This window comes from Mirounga angustirostris, unplaced genomic scaffold, assembly GCF_029215605.1.
Source record: "Mirounga angustirostris isolate CCGP_5_RB_7025 unplaced genomic scaffold, mMirAng1.0.hap1 SCAF_12, whole genome shotgun sequence".
Taxonomy (NCBI): Eukaryota; Metazoa; Chordata; class Mammalia; order Carnivora; family Phocidae; genus Mirounga; species Mirounga angustirostris.
This window is the reverse complement of record NW_026991720.1, coordinates 865363-887291: the sequence shown is the minus strand read 5'-3', so window position 1 is coordinate 887291 and position 21929 is coordinate 865363. Positions and strand designations below refer to the sequence as shown.

The window sequence follows — 21929 nt, the reverse complement described above, 5'->3', positions numbered from 1 at the left end:
ACTGTAAATAAAATGCTCAATTTGCAATAACCATAATTACTTTTAGTGACCAGGCAACAGTATCTTAAATAGTTTATATAAACATGATGGTTTGTTACTTATATGAGGGTCTTTAGTGTGATTTTGACACACTTCAGGAAATTACTGGGGTTTTAGGTGGGTATGTAAATCATTACAGAATTCCCACTCTAAGTAATGCAAAACAGGATCCCAGCTAGTTTTTTCATGTAGGAAGTCTGATTTTCAAGAATGGATCACTACTGTTAGGTGTGGTATTTGTATGTATTTCATAAAAGCTGGGACTTACAGAAAATCTTATCTGTGTTTAATTATCTTGTCAATAAAGTTGTCCGGTTTTTATTTCTAATGCCTTTTCAAGCTACACCAAATCGGACCTCACATGTGTGCCAATGATAAGGACTTCACGGTCCTTCGATCTCCAACCACGGCTCGAGTTTCCTGGACCAACACTGAATGGATGAAATCCCGTGTTCTGTGGGGTCTGGGTGTATTTTAAAGGAGGTCAGTTTACTTCACCGGTAGATTGTCTTTTCTCGACACTAATTGTTAACCTCACAAAAGTGCCTCCAAATTGTCTTGTTCATCTTGTTTGTTTGTGACGCCCTAAGATGTTAGGGTGATGAGCACGGTCATCCGTTTCTCGGGCAGCACTGGAGCAGTGAACAGGCAAATGGACTTTCGCCTGTCATTCAGTTTGAAGTAGGTCAAAACCTTTAAGTACATATTTTCCACTTCAAAAACACTAAAAATGTTTTATGTGTAGGACTTTACTACTCTCTTTTCCACTTGCATGTACTGAGCTTCTAGCTCCAAATAATATGAGATGCTTTCGGTTGTCACCCAATTTGCTAAAGGGAGAAAAACCCGAACTGGGAACAAAATCTTTACAGAGAGCACACAGTGAGCCTGGTTCTCATTCCCTGCTCAGTAACGGTAACCGTACGTAACAACAGTTTGCTCTGCACATACACCCTTCAAAGCCACCTGACACGATGCTCCTGGGCACAAGCCCATGTGAACTCACCGGAGCCCCGGACGCACGGCTGGCCTCCTGCTCTCAGAGCGTCAACAAAGGGCAGGCTTCAGTTCTCAGGGGCCCCTCCTGCTTCCCCTCTGTCCCTTACGTGGAGGATTGCAGCACTGCTGTGCCCACGTTCTGGCTTTCACACGCAGTGCTTGCTCTGGTCAGGACAAGAGCAGGGCTGGGCACCCTGAAGACGATTCTAACCTCATCTGGGTAAGTTAATCTCTCTAAAGGTCAGCTGTCTTGTACGAAGCGTGCCAAGTGTCGCTCTGGCCAATTGTGGATACTTACGAATCGGTCAAGTACAGAATGCTCAATAGAGCATATGTAGACTGCATCTGCCCTGTGGGTGAAGAAAGCGAGGAAGGATTCTCGGTTGGTGTAGCTGCCCATATAACAATTCAAAAGCATCCTTCACTGATTCAACAAATATTGACCAAATGTCAACCTCCTGAGAGGCCCATGCCAGGTGCCGGCAGTCTCCGGGCCAGAAGCTGCATCTGGGGAGGCGCCGGGGGAAAGAAGGCAGAAGCGTAATAATGTCCTTATCCCAAATGGGGCGATCGGAGGACACCGACTTCTTCACAATGACATAAACCTGCACTCTAAGAATATCTGCACACCCAAAAGGTGATGGTTACAAAGTGAATGTAAAATCAGAGTTACAAACACTAAAGGCAACAAAAGCGAACCAGTCACACTCCACAGAGGAAAAGGAAGTGAGCAGAGACACCAGGGCCTCACTGAGATGTCCGGCCGTAAAAAGTGCCACCTAACATTGCTCAGGAAAGCTGCATGTGAAATAGAGACAGTCCAAGGGGTGAAATTTCGAAGGACAGCCAGATTCGTTAGGCAGCAAATAAAAAGAGAGAACACAAGAATGGCAGTACTAATTTTAGAAAAATGGAATCCAAGACAAAAGCATTAAAGGCAACCAAGGCACCCTTTGGAAGTGACCGTGGGTACAGCAATCACCAAGAAAGATGTGACCCAGCAACTCTTATGTGCCCGATGTCAGAGCCTCAAAATGTTTAAGGCAAAATATATTAATGACAAAAGGAAAATTTACAGAAACAGTTTCTAAGAAATTTCAATAAGTCAAAATGTAATTAAGGACATATTACAAACCATATAAAATTATAAACTATGTATAAAAATCTGTACCTTGCAAATAGTGGATACAATATCTTTTTAAAGTATCCATTGAATATCAGTAACAAGATCATACAAAAAAGGCCACAGAGAAAAACCTCAAAATTTCCAGAAGGTAAAAACTGAACAGGTCACGTCTGACTAAAATGAAATAAAACTAGGCAGCAATTTAAAGTTTAAAAACAACACATATATGAAAAACTGGACCCTTACTGTTTCCAAAGGGTATAAAATTACTATTACAGAAAATATAGAACATTTCTGACTGATATCAGCCAGTCAATCACAGGATGGTGCCAAATCTATGCTCAAAATCTAATGCACAGACTTGTGTAACTTCATTACTTTTAAAAAATGAATGAATAAAAACATGAACAAAACATTCCATTCAAGAAGTTTTTTTAAAAAAATAGGTCTAGGGCACCTGGGTGGCTCAGTGGGTTAAGCATCTGACTTCGGCTCAGGTCATGATCTCAGGGTCTGGAGATCGAGTTCCGCATCGGGCTCCCTGCTCAGCGGGGAGCCTGCTTCTCCCTCTCCCTCTGCCTCTCTCCCTGCTCATGCTCTCTCTCTCTCAATATAACAAATAAAATATTTTAAAAATAGGTCTAAAAAAAGAAGAAAAAACAATAGGTCTAAGGATAGTAGAAATAAGAAAATCCAAAGATAATTAATTTTAAAAATCATGTTAAAAATAGGGCACAAACTGAGGGTTGCTGGAGGGGAGCTGGGTGGGAGATGGGGTAACTGGGTGATGGACATTAAGGAGGGCACTTGATGTAATGAACACTGGGTGTTTTATGCAACTGATGAATCACTGAATTCTACCTCTGAAACTTAAAAAAAAGTGAACAGTGCCTCATTTAAAAATAAATAAATACATTAAAATGACAAGACTAACAAGTATATGTACACTGAACGGTTTTTTAAAATTATAATACAATTCTAAACATCACACCACGTTAACAAACTTGGAAATCCTTATGAAAAGGATGACCGTTCTCTGTAAAAATATAAATGCCTCAATTTCACACAATAAAAACTGTGAGCACATTTGACCAATAGTCTTGGAAGACAATGAAAGTGCTAGGAGATATACCTCAAAGGAAGATTATAAAAAATATGTACACCAGGAAATAGATAATTTCAGTGCTAAAGAAAGTTTTGCAGAAATTTTGTGAAAAGAGGGAAAACCACTGTCCGTACCCTGATGACAGTCTAACCGTGACCCCAGCCTCAGGGAGGGACAAAGCCAGGACGACACCAGGGCCATGTACCCCTGTCCTGGATGCTGAGATGGTCCACCAGGCAGAGTGCCAACAGGAAACATGCGGAAGTAGGAGGTCTGAGTACTTGAACAGGACGCTATTTACAGAGGCACACAGGACTGAGGGGAGCGACAGGGATAACCGTGGAGAACCACCAGATCAATAGGAGGGAGCAGGGAGGGGGTCATGGGATCAGACACTCTGCCCAGGTCCCACTGCCATCCTGATCCGCTCTGCCCTCTAAGCTGGGGTGAATCCCACTGGAGAACCCCAGTCTCAGCCTGAGGACGCGGGGACCTACTTGTGCAGACCAGGAACTCCCATCCCTCAGAGGCCAGAGCCAGGAGTAGGAGGCACAGGAATCTGGGAATATCCCATCAAGGCTTTCCGAAATGGGGCTCTGCTTTTAGAGCTGGGATGAGTGGTTTACTTAGGTTCAACCCTGTCAAAGACAGAAATTAAAAATCCAGCCTAGAGACGGCTAAGAGAACTCTGTTTTCATTAGCAACTGTACCGAGTGTCATCCATGGTACAGACTGAAAAAATATTTCTACAAAATAGGATAAATGAAAAGTTACTAGCCTTAAATATAAAGGTTCTATACTGAAACAAAACAGAAAAATACAAAAAATACTTTTCATGTGGACAAAGATCATGCATAGGAAATTCATATGGAAAATTCCAATCTCAAATATGAATCTTTTTAAACTTTTAATCTCACTTATTAAAAAAAACAAAGATAAGGTATCATCTTTCATAATAGAACTGGCAATCTTAAAAAATGACAATATTGATGCTGGGAGGAAGGCAGTCATCCAGGGGTCTGTTCAGCAGCCTCACCTGGTGTGCAAATGCTGGTCTTTGGGTGATACCATGCTCTGGTCTTTCTCACCCCAGCCATATAAGGAGTTAGTCTGTGCTCACAGTGGAGTTCAAGGTTATCTGGGATAGTGCGCTTCATGGTTAGTCAAGTCAAATCTTCACTCGGAAGGAAGAAGCACTGGACGGCACTGAAATGTCCAGCTGTAAAGACCAGTGCAGAGTAGGCAATCATCCAAAACAAAAACGGAATCCGAGACAGCCTGGCTTTGGTTTTTGGTTGTTTTTTCTTGCAGAGAAGTCTTACACACACTCACAGACTATAATGGCATGTTTTCTGACAAAGGAGGTGTAGAAAGGATACACCTTATTAAAAAAAACAAAGATAAGGTATCATCTTTGATAAGATTCATATTTGAGACTGGAATTTTCCATATGAATTTCCTATGCATGATCTTTGTCCACATGAAAAGAGGTGGTGTTTTGTTTCAGTATAGAACCTTTATATTTAAGGTAGAAAAGCTAGACACAAGAAGTAGAAGGACATGTTTCCTACCCTCAAGAAACTCATAGTCCAGCCGGTGAGAGAGCTAACATGGCGAACTGTGTTTTCAGTGTGTCCAAGTCCCTTGGGTGTGTTCACTCACTCACTCTCACTGGATTTGGAAATGAAATTCTTGGTGGCTTAGCCGCTTCACTTATTAGAGGAACACCAGCTTAAGGCAGATACCTATGTTTTTGTGTCACTGAGATTTTTCTATCTAAAGTTTCAGAATAGTCTCTCTCTTAGGGGGGAAAGAATGGGCCTCCCAAACTTCCCTAAGCCTTTGGGGAAGGCCCTTTTCACATTCCATAAACTTGAAGAATCTGGCACCATGGCTGAAGAATGAGACAAACCCAAGTGGCTCCCTGTGGTCTGTCTTTGGACTGAGTTCCAACTTGCCCGTGTCTCAGTTCCCTTCCCTCCAAGAACAGGACAGGCTTTAGGAACCCCTCAGTGCGTGTAGTGAGGATGAAATGACATGTCGCTGCTCAGTAGAGGTTGCTATTTCTGGCAACAGGAAAACTTTCACGACTGAATTCTGCTTTTTGTACTAACGTGAACATAAATTCTTACTGGGAAATGAGAAATCTTGACTTTTCTGCTTTCGGCCAAGGTTCTGAAGATGCAGGGCTTTCCAAAGGTCTTGGGAAAGGGAGGGGAAGGGCCACTGGGATGTCTGTCGTGAGGACGGCACCTGGCTCGAGGGTCACGCCAACGCATCCTGCACCCCTGGGCTAGGACACGGTAGAGAAGGACTTGTCCACCCTCCGGACCCTCTACGCCACAAACACAATACGTTCAAACAAGAACAAGCTAGATGGATGCCGGCTGTGACCAGAGAGCAGTCTGCTTACCTGGCTGTGTCAGAAGCTTCCAGATGCTGCGGGTAGGTGTGGGGAAGGGTTGAGAGTTCCTGGGCCATCACGTGCTGGGTGTAGTCGTCCTGCCACGTGAAGCCTGGGGAAAGTTGAAAAGTGCATTATCAACCCAGAAGTTGAGCCAAAGGTCTTGTTTCAGTCTCAGGATAAACTGCTACCATTTCAAAGTTTGCCCTCAAAGCCATTGACAACCCATGGCTCCCTCTCACTGCGGTTTATTAATAAGGTCTTTTCCTCATAGAAGTCCCCGTCTTCTGAGACCACTAGACCAGAAACAGGACGGACGCTTTCCCGGATGAGAAGCACGAGGCCCAGGGGCGCCATGGCTGGATGCAATGAGCTGTCGCCAGGTGCACATTTCACTTGGAAGAGGGATCTGTCCCTGTCAAAGACTCAGACTTTCTCACGGAAAAGTCCTGGTCACAGCAAAGACTTTCTTGACCCAGATGTGTGCACATTTACCCACCACTTGGCCGCTAGCCTGCCTGCTCACTGCCACATCTTGGGCAATTCGTTCTGACTCCATCCTGCCGAAGAGCCACACAGTGGTAATGAAATAAGGGTATTGTTACTGTGAAGGCAATTATCACGGGGCTTAATGTGCTGTATCTGGGAGCCAATTACATTATATTTATACTCAAATGTTATGACAAAGAGCTTTATAACAAGAGCGAAGTAGTTATGAAGGCAAAATCCATGTGATTATGCATTAATTACATGCACTGCAGATCACATGATAATTATGCTCAGAATTACCAAATAACTCCCAAGAATAATTATTATGCAATTTGTACATTTTAGATCTTATGGTAACACTTTAGCACTTAGAACTACCCCATGCAATTATCCATAATTATCTAATCACTAAATATCATGTAATTACGGAGATATATTTTTATGCCCTGTTCAAAAACACATTACCAAAATCTTCAAATCAGGACGGCTCTGTGCCTGTCTATGTGTGTGTGTGAGTGCGGTACAGGGAGGTCCAGAACTTGCTGAGAACCACATGTTCTGGGGAATAAAAAGAAGGGCTCAGCAGATATAAGCTGCCTTCATGAACACACTTGAATTCTTTTTTCAAATGCAAATCTAACGTTTTCTTTTTACACTTACAAATGGCAAGATTCAAACAGTTGGAACATTTCTAAATCTCAAAAGTCTCTAAGGCATTACCCAAAAGAGAAGCTGATGGGGAAACTCACCAAACAGGCTGGCCTCCTATGGCAACTCGTTCTAAGCTGCTCTGCATGAATATAGCATTTAGAGAATGGGTCACTGCAGGGAGACCCACCCCACAGTCACTGTTACCCTTACTTTAGGATTAAATGGACTTAGTAATAAGCACGAATCTTCCACTTGCCAAAAGCAACTAAAAAACCACCCATATGAAGTGCATGCTTATGCGGCTGTTAACCATTGGGTCATTCCCAGGAGTATTCTCAACTGAAAGCACAGTTGCGATATTAGCATAATCCCAGCACCGTGGATTTATAGAATAAGCATAGTTTAAACATGCCATTCCCAAAAGGGTGGTCTTAATGTCTACCAGGAAACAAAAAAATCAAGAGCATAAAAGGAAGTGCCTATAAAAAACTTTCATCTGTAAAATTTAAAATAACAAAGCATCAATAATATTTTTTTATCTGAAGAGCAGAAGAGTCTGAGCTATGTCAGTTCTGGGGTCTGTGAGGAGGACTCCGTCACAACAGTTGGCCAACTGATACAAGTGTTATATACAGGCAATCCGAGGGGGACCCTGAACCCCTAGACTGGCTTCTAAGCTTTCCTGGGAGCAGGCAGAAACCGGGCACTTGGATATAAAAACGAAAGCAGTGTATACACTGGGGCTCAGACGTCCTCTCTGAACGCCTCTCCAAGGCATACTGGAGGAGCCAAAACCCCGGGAAGAGAGGAAGGGCCTGCTTCCAGGAAGACGGAGAAGATGTACTTTCCCCTGCCCTGCCCTCCAGGCACAACTAAAACCCTGGAGATAGTATGCACAGAAGGCTCTGAAGGGAGGGCAGGAGACAGGTGGCTGTGCTCCCAGCGAATCCAAGGAACCACACGTGCGGGGTGCCCTGGGCTGTCCTCTGGCCTGTGCACCTCACACTGGAGCTGAGGCAGCAGCCTGGGAGCACCAAGTGCAGGAGAAGCCCTGACTGAGGTCGTTCTCCCCAGCCGGAGGGCCAGGAAGGGATTGACTTAGCACATGTTAGACAATAACAGCTCTCCTCCATCAAACACCACCAAAAAAAACCTAGCCCAACCGTACCCATGCTAACAAAGGCCAAGGGGGACCCTGGGCATCCTCTCTTGTGAAGCTGGAATGAGGCCCCTGACCTCCCTGACCTTGCCAGGGTCAGGGGAGCAGTCAGGTAGGGAGTGGGTGGTATGCCCACCCCCCATGTCAGACCCCCATAGAGACCACATGGGGAGTTCAAACTCCCACCAGCCACCCTGCCCAGCATATGGACAAGATCCCTTCCCTCCGATGTCAGCAGAAATCTGGGGGGGAACCTGGATTTCCATCCCCATGTTAGTAACAGAGACCCCCCCACACACACACCTTTGCAGAGCAGTGTCAGAAAAAGCTGTAAAACACAAGGCTTAAATGAGATCCAGATGCTTGTAATAGAATACTAAAATGTTCAGGCTTCAACAGAAAATCAGCTGTCATATCAAAACCGGGAAGATCTCAATCCGTAGCCACTAACACCGAGGCTGGAAGATTTAGCATTACCTGCCAAAGACTGTACAGCAGGCTTACTGAAACTGCCTCAGTGAACAATTATGAACACACTTTAAAGAAATGAAAAACCAGAAGGCTTAGCAAAGAAACAGAAAGTCTCAGCAAACAAATACAAAAAGAACCAAATGGAAATATTATAACTGAAAAATACAATAACCAAAATAAGCAGCTCAAGCAGATGCACTAAATAGAAGGATGAGGGGCAGAGGGAAAAACCCATAAACTAGGAGAACAGAAATCACCCAATTCCAACAACAGAGAGAAAACAGTCTGAAAAAAAATATGGGCAGAGCCTCAGGGAGTGTGGAACTGTAACAAAAGATCTAACATTCATATCATCAGAGTCCCAGAAGGGGAGACAAGGAAGGCAGGGCTGAAAGGGCATTCAGAAACATGATGGCTGAAAACTCAACTTTGGCGGGAGATAGAAACCTAAAGATTGACAGAGCTGAGGAAACAGCGTAAACCAGTCTCCTCTAGGACACACAGGCAAACTTCTGAAAACTAAATGCAAAGAAAAAATCTTGACAGCAGCTAGAGAAAAATGACACCTTACCTACGAGGGAAACACAATCCAAAAGACAAAGGATTTCCGATCAGAAACCACAGAGGCCACGAGGAAATCACACAACTTTCTTCAAGTGCTGGAAGAAAAGAACCATCAGCCCCGAATGCTGAAAATCTACTAATGCAGATACCCATCAAAAATATCCTTCGGGGGAGCACCTGGGTGGCTGGGTCAGTGAAGCGTCTGCCTTCGGCTCAGGTCATGATCCCAGGGTCCTGGGATCGAGTCTCGCATTGGGCTCCCTGCTCAGCAGGGAGTCTGCTTCTCCCTCAACCTCTGCCCCTCCCCACTCATGTTCTCACAAATACATAAATAAAATCTTTTTAAAAATTAATTGATTAAATGTCCAATGTGCACACTCTGCTATAATATGCACTTTGCAAGAAGCAAGATCACAACAGATATGGTCATACACCCAGAAAACCACCAACTCAGCACCAGACAGGAGGACGTCACCAACTTTCTAATGTAGAACTTACCATTCACGGATTTTTTATTTTATGCGATCTATAAATTTGACTATTAATGAAATACAACGTGAATCTATTTATCACTCTAGAAGGGGTGTCACTGGAACATTTCCACCTGCCACTATTTAGTTTTAAGATGGTAGAGAGAACACAAACAGAATGTAAAATTCATGTTGATCCCTTTTAGCAAATTCCATCAACGTTATCAGTCAATGCTAGACTATAAGCTTTATTAACAAAGAAAACTGAACCAGAGTGTAGGCTACATAAACTTGATTTCCATCTTGTGTGCGTGCACGCGCATGAGCCGGCGTGACTCACTTCCTACGTGAAACGGTCTCCTGCCAGAGACACTGCCACTTACTTGCGCCCGTGAGTCCCAGGGGCTGAGGATGCAGCTTGTGGCCGCTTAGCTCGCTTTACCTCCACAGTCTGGCTGCTTTGCTTCCTGGGTGTACAGACACAGAACTTCATATATGATTGGAATTCGCTAAATATTTGGAAATAAGTTGGTAAAGTAGAGGGAGTCAGGAACATATTAGGCATTTAGTTTTCTAATCTGTGAAGATCTGAGTGTGAAAAAAGACACAGTTCCTGCTCCCATTAAGGGACATACATTCCCACAGAGGGAGACCCAATAAAGACAAACACACAATTAAATAAGATGTTGGTCTGTGGTAAGTGCTATGAGGAAAGCAAACTGGTGATGGGTGAAGAAAGATGGGCAGCCGTAGACAGGTGAGGGTAGTGGACAGGGGAGCAGAGTGGGCAGGTGAGCGTGGTGGACAGGGGAGCGTGGTGGACAGGTGAGCGTGGTGGACAGGGAGCATGGTGGACAGGGGAGCGTGGTGGACAGGTGAGCGTGGTGGACAGGGGAGTGTGGTGGACAGGTGAGCGTGGACAGGTGAGCGTCGTGGACAGGGGAGCGTGGTGGACAGGTGAGCATGGCGCACAGGTGAGCACAGTGGGCAGAGAGCATGGTGGACAGGTAAAATGTGGTGAACAGGGGAGCATGGTGGACAGGGAGCATGGTGGACAGGGGAGCGTGGTGGACAGGGGAGCATGGTGGACAGGGAGCATGGTGGACAGGGGAGCGTGGTGGACAGGGGAGCGTGGTGGACAGGGGAGCGTGGTGGACAGGGGAGCGTGGTGGACAGGGGAGCGTGGTGGACAGGGAGCGTGGTGGACAGGGGAGCGTGGTGGACAGGGAGCGTGGTGGACAGGGGAGCGTGGTGGACAGGGAGCGTGGTGGACAGGGGAGCGTGGTGGACAGGGAGCGTGGTGGACAGGGGAGCGTGGTGGACAGGGAGCGTGGTGGACAGGGGAGCGTGGTGGACAGGGAGCGTGGTGGACAGGGGAGCGTGGTGGACAGGGAGCGTGGTGGACAGGGGAGCGTGGTGGACAGGGAGCGTGGCGCACAGGTGAGCACAGTGGGCAGGACTCACTAAGAAGAGCAGGAAAGGCTACAAGTGTGTAGGGGGAGGGAGCAGCCAGGTCAGGGGCTTCATGGTGAAAGCAAGCCGGGCCAAGCACTCCAGAACCAGAAGGGGGCTGGGGAGGCCTAGTGCATGGGAAGGGGTTGACATTTCAGTCTGGAAATGTGGGGCCCATGGTAACACCCTGCGACCCAGCGGAGGGAGGTCATCAGGGTGGCCAGAGGGGACGTGTCCTGTTGAGAGACTGGCTGCTACCAAAGGTGGGTTGTGAGAAGCCGGACCCCACAGTCAGGGTGAGTGTGAGGAGGGAGACAAGGGTGCGGCCAATAGACTGGACAACGTCCAGGTTTGGGTCTGGCGGTTCCATGGGCCAGGAGCAGAGAGCTGGGAGAGGCGCCTCAAGCACCTTCTACGCACAGCAGCAGGTGGGCACAGCAAGAAGGCTGCAGCCCCTAGAGCCCACCGCCTCGACTACGCATTTGACACGCACTCTGTCTGCCCCTAGTTCTGTCCCTCTTGATCTGACCACACTCAGCTTCTGTGCCATCTAGGAAGGCCTGTTGGCTGGAGCCTACTTTATTTTAGACTCCAGGTCTTCCTCATCATCACCCTGAGACTTCTTTCTCTCATGTCCTTAAATGAGAGCTTCCTCAGGATTATGCTGCTAGCTGCCAGGTGGGGGCTAGCTGGGGGCTGTCCACATGGTCCAGGGAGGCTCCTAGTGACAGGCGTGGGCTCAGCTGGCCTGGCAGGTCCAGCAAGAGGGACTCCAATGCAGGTCTCGAGTGAGGAAGGTCCTCTGAAGAGGCAACAAGATCGGGGGCCGGTGACATGGGCTGCAGGACACAGGCAGGGGCCAGGTGTGACGCCAGAAGCGGCCGCCGTGGACAGGTCTCTCCTGAAGGAGAGGTGGCAGGAGGTGCACATGGGCTCAGAGACCCTGGGGGGGCTTCGAGGAGCAGGGGCAGGACGCAGGCAGGGCTGGCCCTCGAGGTCTCGGTCTGCCTGGGTGGGCTCCCCTAACTTGTCAGCGCTGACACATGCCGCAGGACTCACCACCTCCTCCAGGCTCTTTCTCAGAGCAGCGGTCCTCCCGTGTTGTTTCCTAATAGCGGGGGGTGCAGAAACTTCTTGATGGTACAACGCATGGGCCAGTCCCCCTGGGCTTGCCCAATCACGGTCCAGACAAGGGTGAGCCAGTCTGCCGTCCTGGAACAACACGGGGCTCTCTGTTCTCACCAGGATTCCCGGGAGCTGGGTGATTCGGCAGCTTCTCTCTTTTTAGTGCTCGATGCTGTACTTCAGGCCAGAAGCCCCTGCCCCTCGCAGAGCCAGGCCCCCAGCCCCTCACACCCTGTACTGCAAATTGTTGCGCCCCCCCCCCCCCCTTAGCTGTCAGAACGGGCCAGGATGATGTGTGATGGGCGTTCTTCCCCATTCTCACAGCCGCGGGCTCGAGCCCAGGACATGACTTTCGGGGACTGCTCCAATGGCCCCCTGGACCACCTCATTCTCGTCTCACACTGCCATGTCCAGAGCTCAGGGACACATCAAATCCTGTCCGCGTCCTTTCACGCGCTTCTCCTAGCGACGGCCTCCTTAGTGCCTGGGCAGTCCCGCGGACTGAGATTCGCCGTGTCGAGCGGCTGCTGCATTTCCCACCTCCTGGATGCGGGCACAGATAAGGTTCCAGCCGAGTCCCAGAGCAAGGAACGCGGGCCTTGGTTCTCTGTCAGCCGCTCCGTGCTGGGCCCTCACCAACCGGTCCTGATGGGCACAGGAAGTGGTTGCTGCCGGCCCGGAGGCCGTGGTGATGGGCACTGGGGCTGCTGAGGCCGCCATCTGGTCTGCAGTCCCTGACGCCAAGAGGAGGGCGGCGATCCCCACTTGTTCAAGGCAAGAGAGGGGACCGCCAGCTGAAAACCCAAGGCCCCCCCCCAGGTGCCAGGCAGGGGCCACACGCACCTGCGGAATGAACAGCATCCTCCTGTCTTAAGATGGCCATCTCTGTCTCTGGTGGAGGTGTAGGAGGCTGGCATAGGGTGACTGACTTTCTAGCAACAGGCCGCCGTAAAATGATGGGGAGCATAAAGAAGAGGGGGGGAAAGTCATAAGCACATAACACCAGCAAATCAGTCCTTTAAATAAGGATGAGGAGAGAGAGAAAGAAGGAAAAGGAAAGGTATTCAATGTTATTAAATAAAGACTCAAACCAGAGGCAGAGGGCCACCGTATCAGAAAGGCTGGTGTGACTGAGAGCAAACGCTTTGTCTCCTTCTGACTCCACACTTACCGGATCCTCACACTCTGTCCAATACCCATCCAGCAGGGAGGCACATTTTTCTAACAGCAAAGAAAAAGAAGCCCATTAAATAACTGACATCAAGTCCTTACTCTCCAAGTGCTCATAAACAGGAGAGCGAAGGACAGACTGAGGTCTCGAGTCCTGGCAGAGGCCTTGGTGCAGACCCCAGGAAGCACGTCAGGACACGTGACACGGTACAGAGTACAGCCTCAGAGCAAGCGCCCCGGGCCCCCGGAGACCCCAGGGGGACCCCTGGCCTCCATGCCGAGGACCAGCAAGCACCCCAGAGCAGCCCTCAAAGCTTCCCCAACCGTGACCGCTTATAAATCCTTTCAATGCCAGGTCGATTCTACCCCCCAAGCCCCAGTTTTAGTAATATTTCCTTTCATAACAGATTTGTTGACGAACTTTACCTTTTAATTAAAATCTTTCACTTCCCCTGAAACAGACTTCAAAGTACAAATCATCCCACCCACACTCAGCCATAATGATCTTACGTCCTGAAATTTTTACTCCCTCTGGCTTTGGTCTGCCTCCGTTTCTCATATCCTCCCCTAATCTTGCGACTGACTTTAAATTAACCTTCTATAGCCCATGGATGTCACCCTGATGAGGTCCTCCCCTAATGCTTACTAAGAAAATAATTGGGGACATTTTTTTTTAAGTCAAGGGAATGATACATATAGCTTCAGCGTTCCTAAAAATGCATACTGAGCTGAGAAAGGAGAGGCCTGTGGAGGTCTGGCAATGCGGAAACCTCAAATCTCCCATCCCAGTTTTGACACGAGAGGTCTCAACCCGTATCCATAGTCTCACTAAGAGGGTTGCTCTTGCTGCCAAAGCCTGTTTGCTTGTTTCTGCTGCTGTTTGTTTTCAAATTTAATTGAATCTGATTTGACCCAAATTGCATCCTAATGGCTCCTGATCAGCCTAGGGGACCCCCCAGCTTGTGGCCCCCAGCCCGGTGAGGGGCGGGCTGCTCAGAGAGCCTCTGTCGAGACTCCCCGCCCCCCACACACACACCTCTCCCATCCTCTCCATCCAATTTCACACACGTCCTTTCCAACTCCTGTCTTGAGTTGCAGCCTCTGTCCACTGGTGCACAGAGTCCCCAGCTCTCAGCTCAGGCTCTTTCCAGGTGGAACACAGACCCAGACATCGGTAAATGGAGATCCAGAAGATGAGAGTCTCATCTACAGATAAAGCTCAATGACCAGAAGTGAGGGAAAAATCCAGAGTTCAACTCCTTCTAGGAAACAAAACATGCTGGCCCAGGGGGCTGGTGCTGGAATGTTCTGGCTACAAAGCGTGGACTGCTCTAATCAAACCGCAGCCTCTAATTAGAACTGAGCACATCAGCAAAGTTCTGGGGTTTTAGATTAGATTCAAAGCCGCAAAGATAGTCTTCTCCTTCTCAAAATTAAAGCACAAAGAGCAAACCGTCTCACTGCTCACATCAGCCCATCTCAACTGTGCTTTCTTGCTCAATCTCTGTAAAAAGGATTCCCTTATGGGTACAACATCCTGCACAATTTGGTTTAAAGTCTCAGGCACTGTAGTGAGAGAACAAAGAATCATGAAGTCAGTTCTCTGGCTTCATGAGAAGAAAAGCTCAATTGAGAGATAGTTTCTCATGCTTCCAGGTCATTCTGTAGGCCCAGGACACCATCACAGCCATACCCTGCCATGGAGGTCTTGGGGTCTCAGCTGAGGAGCCCCAAGAGGCCAATGTAGAGAGTACAAACATCCTGCAGGCCTGGTCCCTTCACACAGAGAGCAAGCTTTACTTAGTTCTGCATGCTAAGTACTTCTGAGTACTTAGTACCTCCTAAGTAGCAGTATCAGCTTAGGACCAAATACTGCTGAGTCCTAAGCACCTCCCATGCAGCTCTCTGTACTTAGTAGTAAGCAGAACTGAGTCATAAGTACCTCCTAGGAAGGTATCTCTCCTTAGGGCTGAGTACTCATGAGTACTAAGTACCTCCTAAGCTTGGTTAAATGGGATTGAACCCCATTCATCTGACCAGGAACTCAGGGTCTGTTGGGTTTTATTGATTAGACACCAGAGGCCTGTTCCTCACGTTGTCAGAGAGCACATGAGTTCAAAGCGGAGAATCTGAGTGGATCTCTTGAAATAGAACACAATCTCCTTACAAAGAACAGGCCTGACCCACCTGATCAATTAACTGGGCTGAGTGAGTTTCCTAACTGGATTGATTTGGGTGGATATGACTGGAACTCTGCACGTCCCCATTCAGACGGGAAGAGCTGTTCCCCAAACCCTCAGCCGCGTGGTGGCTGCTGAGGACCGACACGACGAAACAGGTAAGAGCGGCACGGCATCGCACTCAGTCGGTCCCTGATGCTCTGTCCTTCCTGTCACCCACCGGGGGCCAGGACCGCCCTCCGCACAGCACCCACCCAGGCCCCCGCTCTCTCAGGCTGTGAAAAGGCTTCACCAGAGCGCCGTTCTTCATTACGGGATTTCCAGTTACGTCGGGGCGCAGATCGGGGCACGGCTGACAGCAGTAAGATCTGCCGGGAGGCCTTCTCCCCCTGCAGCAATAAATCCCGCACGGTGTCACCCTCCAGTAATGACAGGACTGTGCGGTATCAAACTCATTAAAAATGGATATTCCGGGCTAGCCTGCATTTGCAGGTTGATTGATAGATTTATTACACTTATTTAAGATACACATTTCTCTAAGCCTCTGGGTATGTGCAGCAAAACATCCACACTTCGCGTAGCTGCAAGTCAGCACTTGAGGGAGGGGGCGGGGCACTGCCGTGGAAAGGCCACTGTGAAGCCGGGCTGGGTCCCCTGGTGACCCGGACGTGCTGCGGGCTGTATGCTCTGACCGCAGACCCACACGCTACGAGCCAGCCAGGGGAACGGGTTGGGAGGCAGGGCCTCTCGGAGGGGACGAGGTGCGGCTGAGGCCCCGTCGTGGCAGAGCTGCCCTTACAAGAAAAGCCCCTGCTCCCCCACGAGCCCACAGCAGGACGGCGGCTGCAGACGGGAAGAGGGCCCTCACCAGGCACCAAGGCTGCAGGATCTTTACCTGCGCGCACAGCCTCCCGCCTGTGAGAAGCAAATCGGTGGTATTCTGTCACAGCCCCCGTGAGGACCGACACAGAGGGCTTAAAGGTTTGGAGCCGAGATGCCGCCTAAATTACCACGCGGTGTGACCTTGGGCAAGTCCTTTAACCTTCAGGATGTGAGTCTCCATCTGTAAATGCGGAAGACAGCTAAGATTGCTTCCAACTCTGACCTATGTGTCCTCCGAAAGAAAATGAGATCTCCTTCGCGAGGGATGCACCGGGACCCACCGCAGGGGTAGCCGGATTTCAGAAGCTGAATTTGAAAGTGTGAGCGCTTCCCAGTTCACCTTGGGTCATCCTGTTCACCAGACTTTTCAAAGTAGGACAACCCACATTCTAAAGCATTTGCTTTTTTCCTGACTTTTTTTTCTAAAGATTTTATTTATTTATTTGACAGAGACACAGCGAGAGAGGGAACACAAGCAGGGGGAGTGGGAGAGGGAGAAGCAGGCTTCCCGCGGAGCAGGGAGCCCGACGCGGGGCTCGACCCCAGGACCCTGGGATCATGACCTGAGCCAAAGGCAGACGCTTAACGACTGAGCCACCCAGGCGCCCCCCTTGCTCTTTTTTTTAATAAAGATTTTGTTTATTTGAGAGAGAGAGAGAGAGAGAGAGTATGAGCTGAGGGAGGGGCAGAGGAAGAAGGAGAAGCAGACTCCCCGCTGAGCAGGGAGCCCAATGTGGGGCTCGACCCCAAGACCCTGGGATCATGACCTGAGCCGAAGGCAGATGCTTAACCGACTGAACCACCCAGGCACCCCCCCCTTTTTTTTTAAAGATTTTATTTATTTATTTGACAGAGAGAGACACAGCGAGAGAGGGAACACAAGCAGGGGGAAGGGGGAGAGGGAGAAGCAGGCTTCCCGCTGAGCAGGGAGCCCGATGTGGGGCTCGATCCCAGGACCCTGGGATCACGACCCGAGCTGAAGGCAGACGCTTAACGACTGAGCCACCCAGGCGCCCCTTGCTTTGACCTTTTTAAAGGACTTACACAGAAAGTGGCAACCAAAATTGTATGGTTTTATTCGTAATTCGGCCCCAGAGAGCTAACAGGCAAGACAACCAGGTGTGCTGGTGGGTCATAATAAAATGACAGAGAACCACAGATCTAGCACTGCTGCTCCCCAAAGCATCCAGGGACAGTGGGGAGCATTTTCAAGAAGGAAGTGGGGGACTGAGCGTCAGGGCCATGCCTGAGCCAGGAAACACCCGTGACGTGGAGTAAGGAGTGGTCAGGGCCACCATCCCTCGTGTGGGATGACAGTGAGGACGAGTGCCTGCCAGCACGTGCCCGATGGAGGGAAACACTCTCAGCGAAACGCGGAAGAGGCAGACAGAATCCGAGGCAAATGCTAGACTTTGGGCCGAGATGGGAAGGCAGCTCAAGGCACATCGGTCTGGAGGGAGGTACCCCACGCACGGCAGAGTTTTCCTTGGGGGAAGGCTACACGGCAGGAGGGGAAAGTGAAGAAGGGTGTTCTTGGCCACTGGAAGCCTCCCTAGGAAAATGCAAAGGAAGCCCAAAAGGACAGGCAGAAGAACTGGCCCATAGCTCAGGACACACGCATTCCATGTGCACACTATCCCACGGCACCAACAGCTCACACTTGTCTGAGCTGCCCGCCCCCATCGGGCATCACTCTCCGTACTTCATGTGGGGGAACACAGGCTGTCCGGATGGAAAACTGAGGCACACACCCAGTGAGCAACTTGCTCAAAGGCACACAGCTAGGAACAGCAGAACCAGGATGTGGCCCAAGGGGTAGGCTCTGATGTTTGCGTTCTTAACTACACATTGCGCAAGATGCCCAATCTAGAGAGGAAGGTAGGGGAAAAGGGAGAAAATAGTTCTATCACCACAATTACTATTATTAGGGAAATAATGAAATTTTACTTAATCAAATGACAACACATTATTTCAAAGGGTAAAGAATTAGGGATCCCATTGCAGGGGGGAGAAAAGGGACAATGCCTTAACATGCTTTTAAAATAAAATCCTGAACCAAGAGCTCAACTCAAATGCCCGCAGAGACCAACAGGTACAGGGGAAGTGTGGGGCAGGACACACACTTCTTCCCAGACAGAAGCACTTGGTTTGCATGTTAAAACTGGGCTTGACTACACGTCTTCCAACATCTGCACCCCACCTTCTGTGCTCTTGGCACTTGAGGCCTTCTTGCTAAAAACAAAAGTTGAAGATATGGTTCACTTTCCTAGCTCTCCTTCGAGAAAGGAGCAGAGCCACCAGCTCCCTGACAGCTGGAAACTGATGTGCACGCGGCTCAGAGACAGAAGTCACCAAGCAGTGGTGAGGACTGGGCCAAATGAGGGAACCCACCTTCTTGTGGAGGAGCACAGGCTCAGGAAGCCAGGTTTCCCACTTTCTCCAGAGAGCCCAGAAACTGATTTCTACTTGAATGTTGATTTTGAAATGTTTGCAATGAGGGGCGCCTGGGTGGCTCAGATGGTTAAGCGTCTGCCTTCAGCTCAGGTCATGATCCCAGGGTCCTGGGATCGAGTCCCACATCGGGCTCCCTGCTCCTTGGGAGCCTGCTTCTCCCTCTGCCTCTCTCTCTCTCTCTCTCTGTCTCTCATGAATAAATAAATAAAATCTAAAAAAAAAAATAAAAAAATAATAATAAAATAAAATAAAATGTTTGCAATGAATTCAAAAACTTTAAAGCACTACGTAAGATCAAATAAACAAAATAAGACAAAAACACAGGCATGCACACACATGTGCACGTGTACCCACACGTAGGCTTGCACACATATATGCACACCACCACCTGTGATTTGGGTTGGCTTGAAAGCCTCCAGCTTGTGAATTCTGCACAACTGAAAATGTGAAGAGGATTTTCTCTGGGCGGTTGGGCTGTGGTTTAGGACCAGAACAACCACTGCTCAGGGCTGGAAGGGCCACAACACAGCCAGTCACAAGCTCTCTGTGACGTCCTTACCAAGTAGTGGGTCAGTGGCTAATCAACATGCATTCATTAGCAGTCACTCGTTACTGAGTTGTAAGCAATTTTACCCTAATTTGATGGGACACGCCAAGACCCCCCACCCAGTGTGTGTGTTTGCTTAGTACCCATGCACATATACATGCACATACACACTTTCTAAACTTATGGCTGGGGTGTGTAGTGAGTATTATTTATAAAATTAAAAAATAATTTCTATGACTGACAATAAATGAATTGTTACGTGAAGTATCATATGCCAACTCAAAATGTCTCGCAGTCTTTAAAATATTCATGAAAACACTATAATAACAAAGAAAATGCTCACACCGTCCGGGTGACTTAAACAGAGCCCACAGCAGGCCGTGTGGCGGCCCCCCTCTGCATTGAGGCACAGACAGGGCACGACACCAGGAGTCTTCACCTCTGGCAGAAGTGAATGTGGACAGTCTCTAATTCCCATTTCTCTGTATTTCCTAATGAACACTTGTTATTTTTCTTTATTCTCATAAGTTGAAGGCATAATGCATGTGTACTGAACAAAATTAAAATAAACCAAAACAATGCAGAATTCTGTAGAGCAGAAAAAGGGGACCAGCCTCCCCACTCCCCCTCAACGTGCTCTTAGCCTAGAGTCAATGTTCTGCTTTTTTGTGCACGAACACACAGCACACACACAGCTCACGCATGCATGCACAGCAGACACACATAGCATACATATGCACACAAAACATACATGCATAACTCACGTACATATGAATGACACACACAGCACACATGCATGGCACAGGGGACACATACACATGCATAGCACATACAGCTCACACAGAGCACACATACACATGCATGGCACACACACATATACAATACACATGCATCGCACACGCACACAGCACACACGTGCAGAGCACACACAAATGCTCATGCATCTGCACAGAAAGAGAAAACAAAAGAAAGAGTCTCATGGAAAAAATCTTTAAAAGAGAAGTTTAGGGACGCCTGATGCTTGGGTGGCTCAGTCTTAAATATCTGCCTTCGGCTCAAGTCAGGATCCCAGGGTCCTGGGATCAAGCCCCGCGTCAGGCTCCCAGGCGGGAGCCTGCTTTTCCCTCCCCCTCTGTCCCTCCCCCCACTTGGTCTCTGTCTCCAATAAATAAATAAAATATTTTTTAAAATAAATAAATAAATAGTAAAAGGGAAGTTTATTCTTATGATGACTCTACGCTGAATTCTTACAGTTTTCACCCTTTTGTCTGTTTCTGGATATGACACAAAACACATTTAATTTTTGAGCCATACTCCTGATACTTTCTTACAAGTTGATACCAGTATTTTATATCATTTTTCAGCCAGTTATAAATTTGCCTTGTGAGCTGCGTTGTTATGAAAGACAATTCCAGTTACATGCTATCTGGTAGGGAAAAAATTAATAATTCACTTGTTCTTGAAGTGCTTGTAGGAAATTTTTCTAAAAGAAAAGGTGAAATCATTGACAGTGATGTGAATACCTTTTGACTTGATTATAACAAGTACAGAGATTAAAGCACTACTGAAATCTTGGAAATAGCACAGAAATCGAATCTGGAGAATTCCACGTGTAGGCTACAGTGGAAACTCGAACGCAGGCATAGTGGAAGTAACAAGACCCACGCAGTGCGCTGTCACTTTGTGGACGCTCAGGAACTCGGAGGAACGGCAGGGACCATGTGCACACCACAGGAGAACAGAAACCATGCACCCTTGGGGACAGAGGATCCGCCTAAACGTCCTGCTGGAACCCAGCAGTCACCAGCCGCTGAACTGGGAAAGTAATTGCTTCCCTCTCCATGTAGATATTATTGCTGCAATCTATCTGTAGACATTTATAGACTCAGAACATGTTCAGTAAAGCACAGGGGCGCCTGACTCTCCGAGTCTACCACCCCGGCTGCAACCTGAGACCTGCAGGTCACTGGGCTTCGGACGGAGGAGCCCCTCGCCTTGGCACAGGATGAGCAGTCCAGGAAGAGGTGAGAAAACGTGCCCCAGTGGCAAGTGACAGCAACATCATCTGGGCTGCAAACACCTTCCTGGAAGCCCAGTGGTCTGGCCTCCTCCTCTCTTCACACAAGGCTCTTGCTTCACTAAAAATAAAAGGCTAATGGAAAGCGAAGTTCCCTCTGTTGTTTGCCTGAAGAGCCTCCTCTCCCGTTGCCGTGGCAACCCTAGCATTCCCAGCACTTCGCAGCGTGGGCGGGAGTCTACCGGCACACAGAACACCCCATGGCCTGTCTCCCCTCACCTCTGCTGCAGAGGTGGGGCCACAATGGCGGCACCATGCCAAGCCACGCAGGCAGGCCTGCTGGTGCCAATTACCTGGAGGGGAGAAAACCCTCCCCGTGCCTCTGGGCGGTGAGTGTGCACCGCTTCCCCGGCTCGGTGGTCGGCAGACCTGAGCATACTGCTACCGAATTATTTGTGTCCTGCTGGATGACGCCCCAAGAGCCCAGACTGCGCTCCCTGCTTTTCCCACCCTCACCTCTGCCTGGCTGACTGCAGCGGGCAAACAAGACGCACAGCCCCCAAAGACTCGTGGACTCGACAGCAAGTCCCCCCCAGCCTGACTCCAGGCAGACGGCCAGCAGCCG

General features: G+C 48.7%; 1 protein-coding gene across 1 annotated transcript in view; it reads right to left on the bottom strand.

Annotated features, from left to right (window-relative positions):
- PTPRN2 (protein tyrosine phosphatase receptor type N2) overlaps nt 1–21929 on the bottom strand; it is a 577019-nt gene that overhangs the window by 499826 nt on the left and 55264 nt on the right. The window contains exon 4 of the mRNA XM_064575623.1: nt 5683–5785. Coding sequence (XP_064431693.1) covers nt 5683–5785 — 103 coding nt within the window. The remainder of the gene's footprint in view (nt 1–5682; nt 5786–21929) is intronic.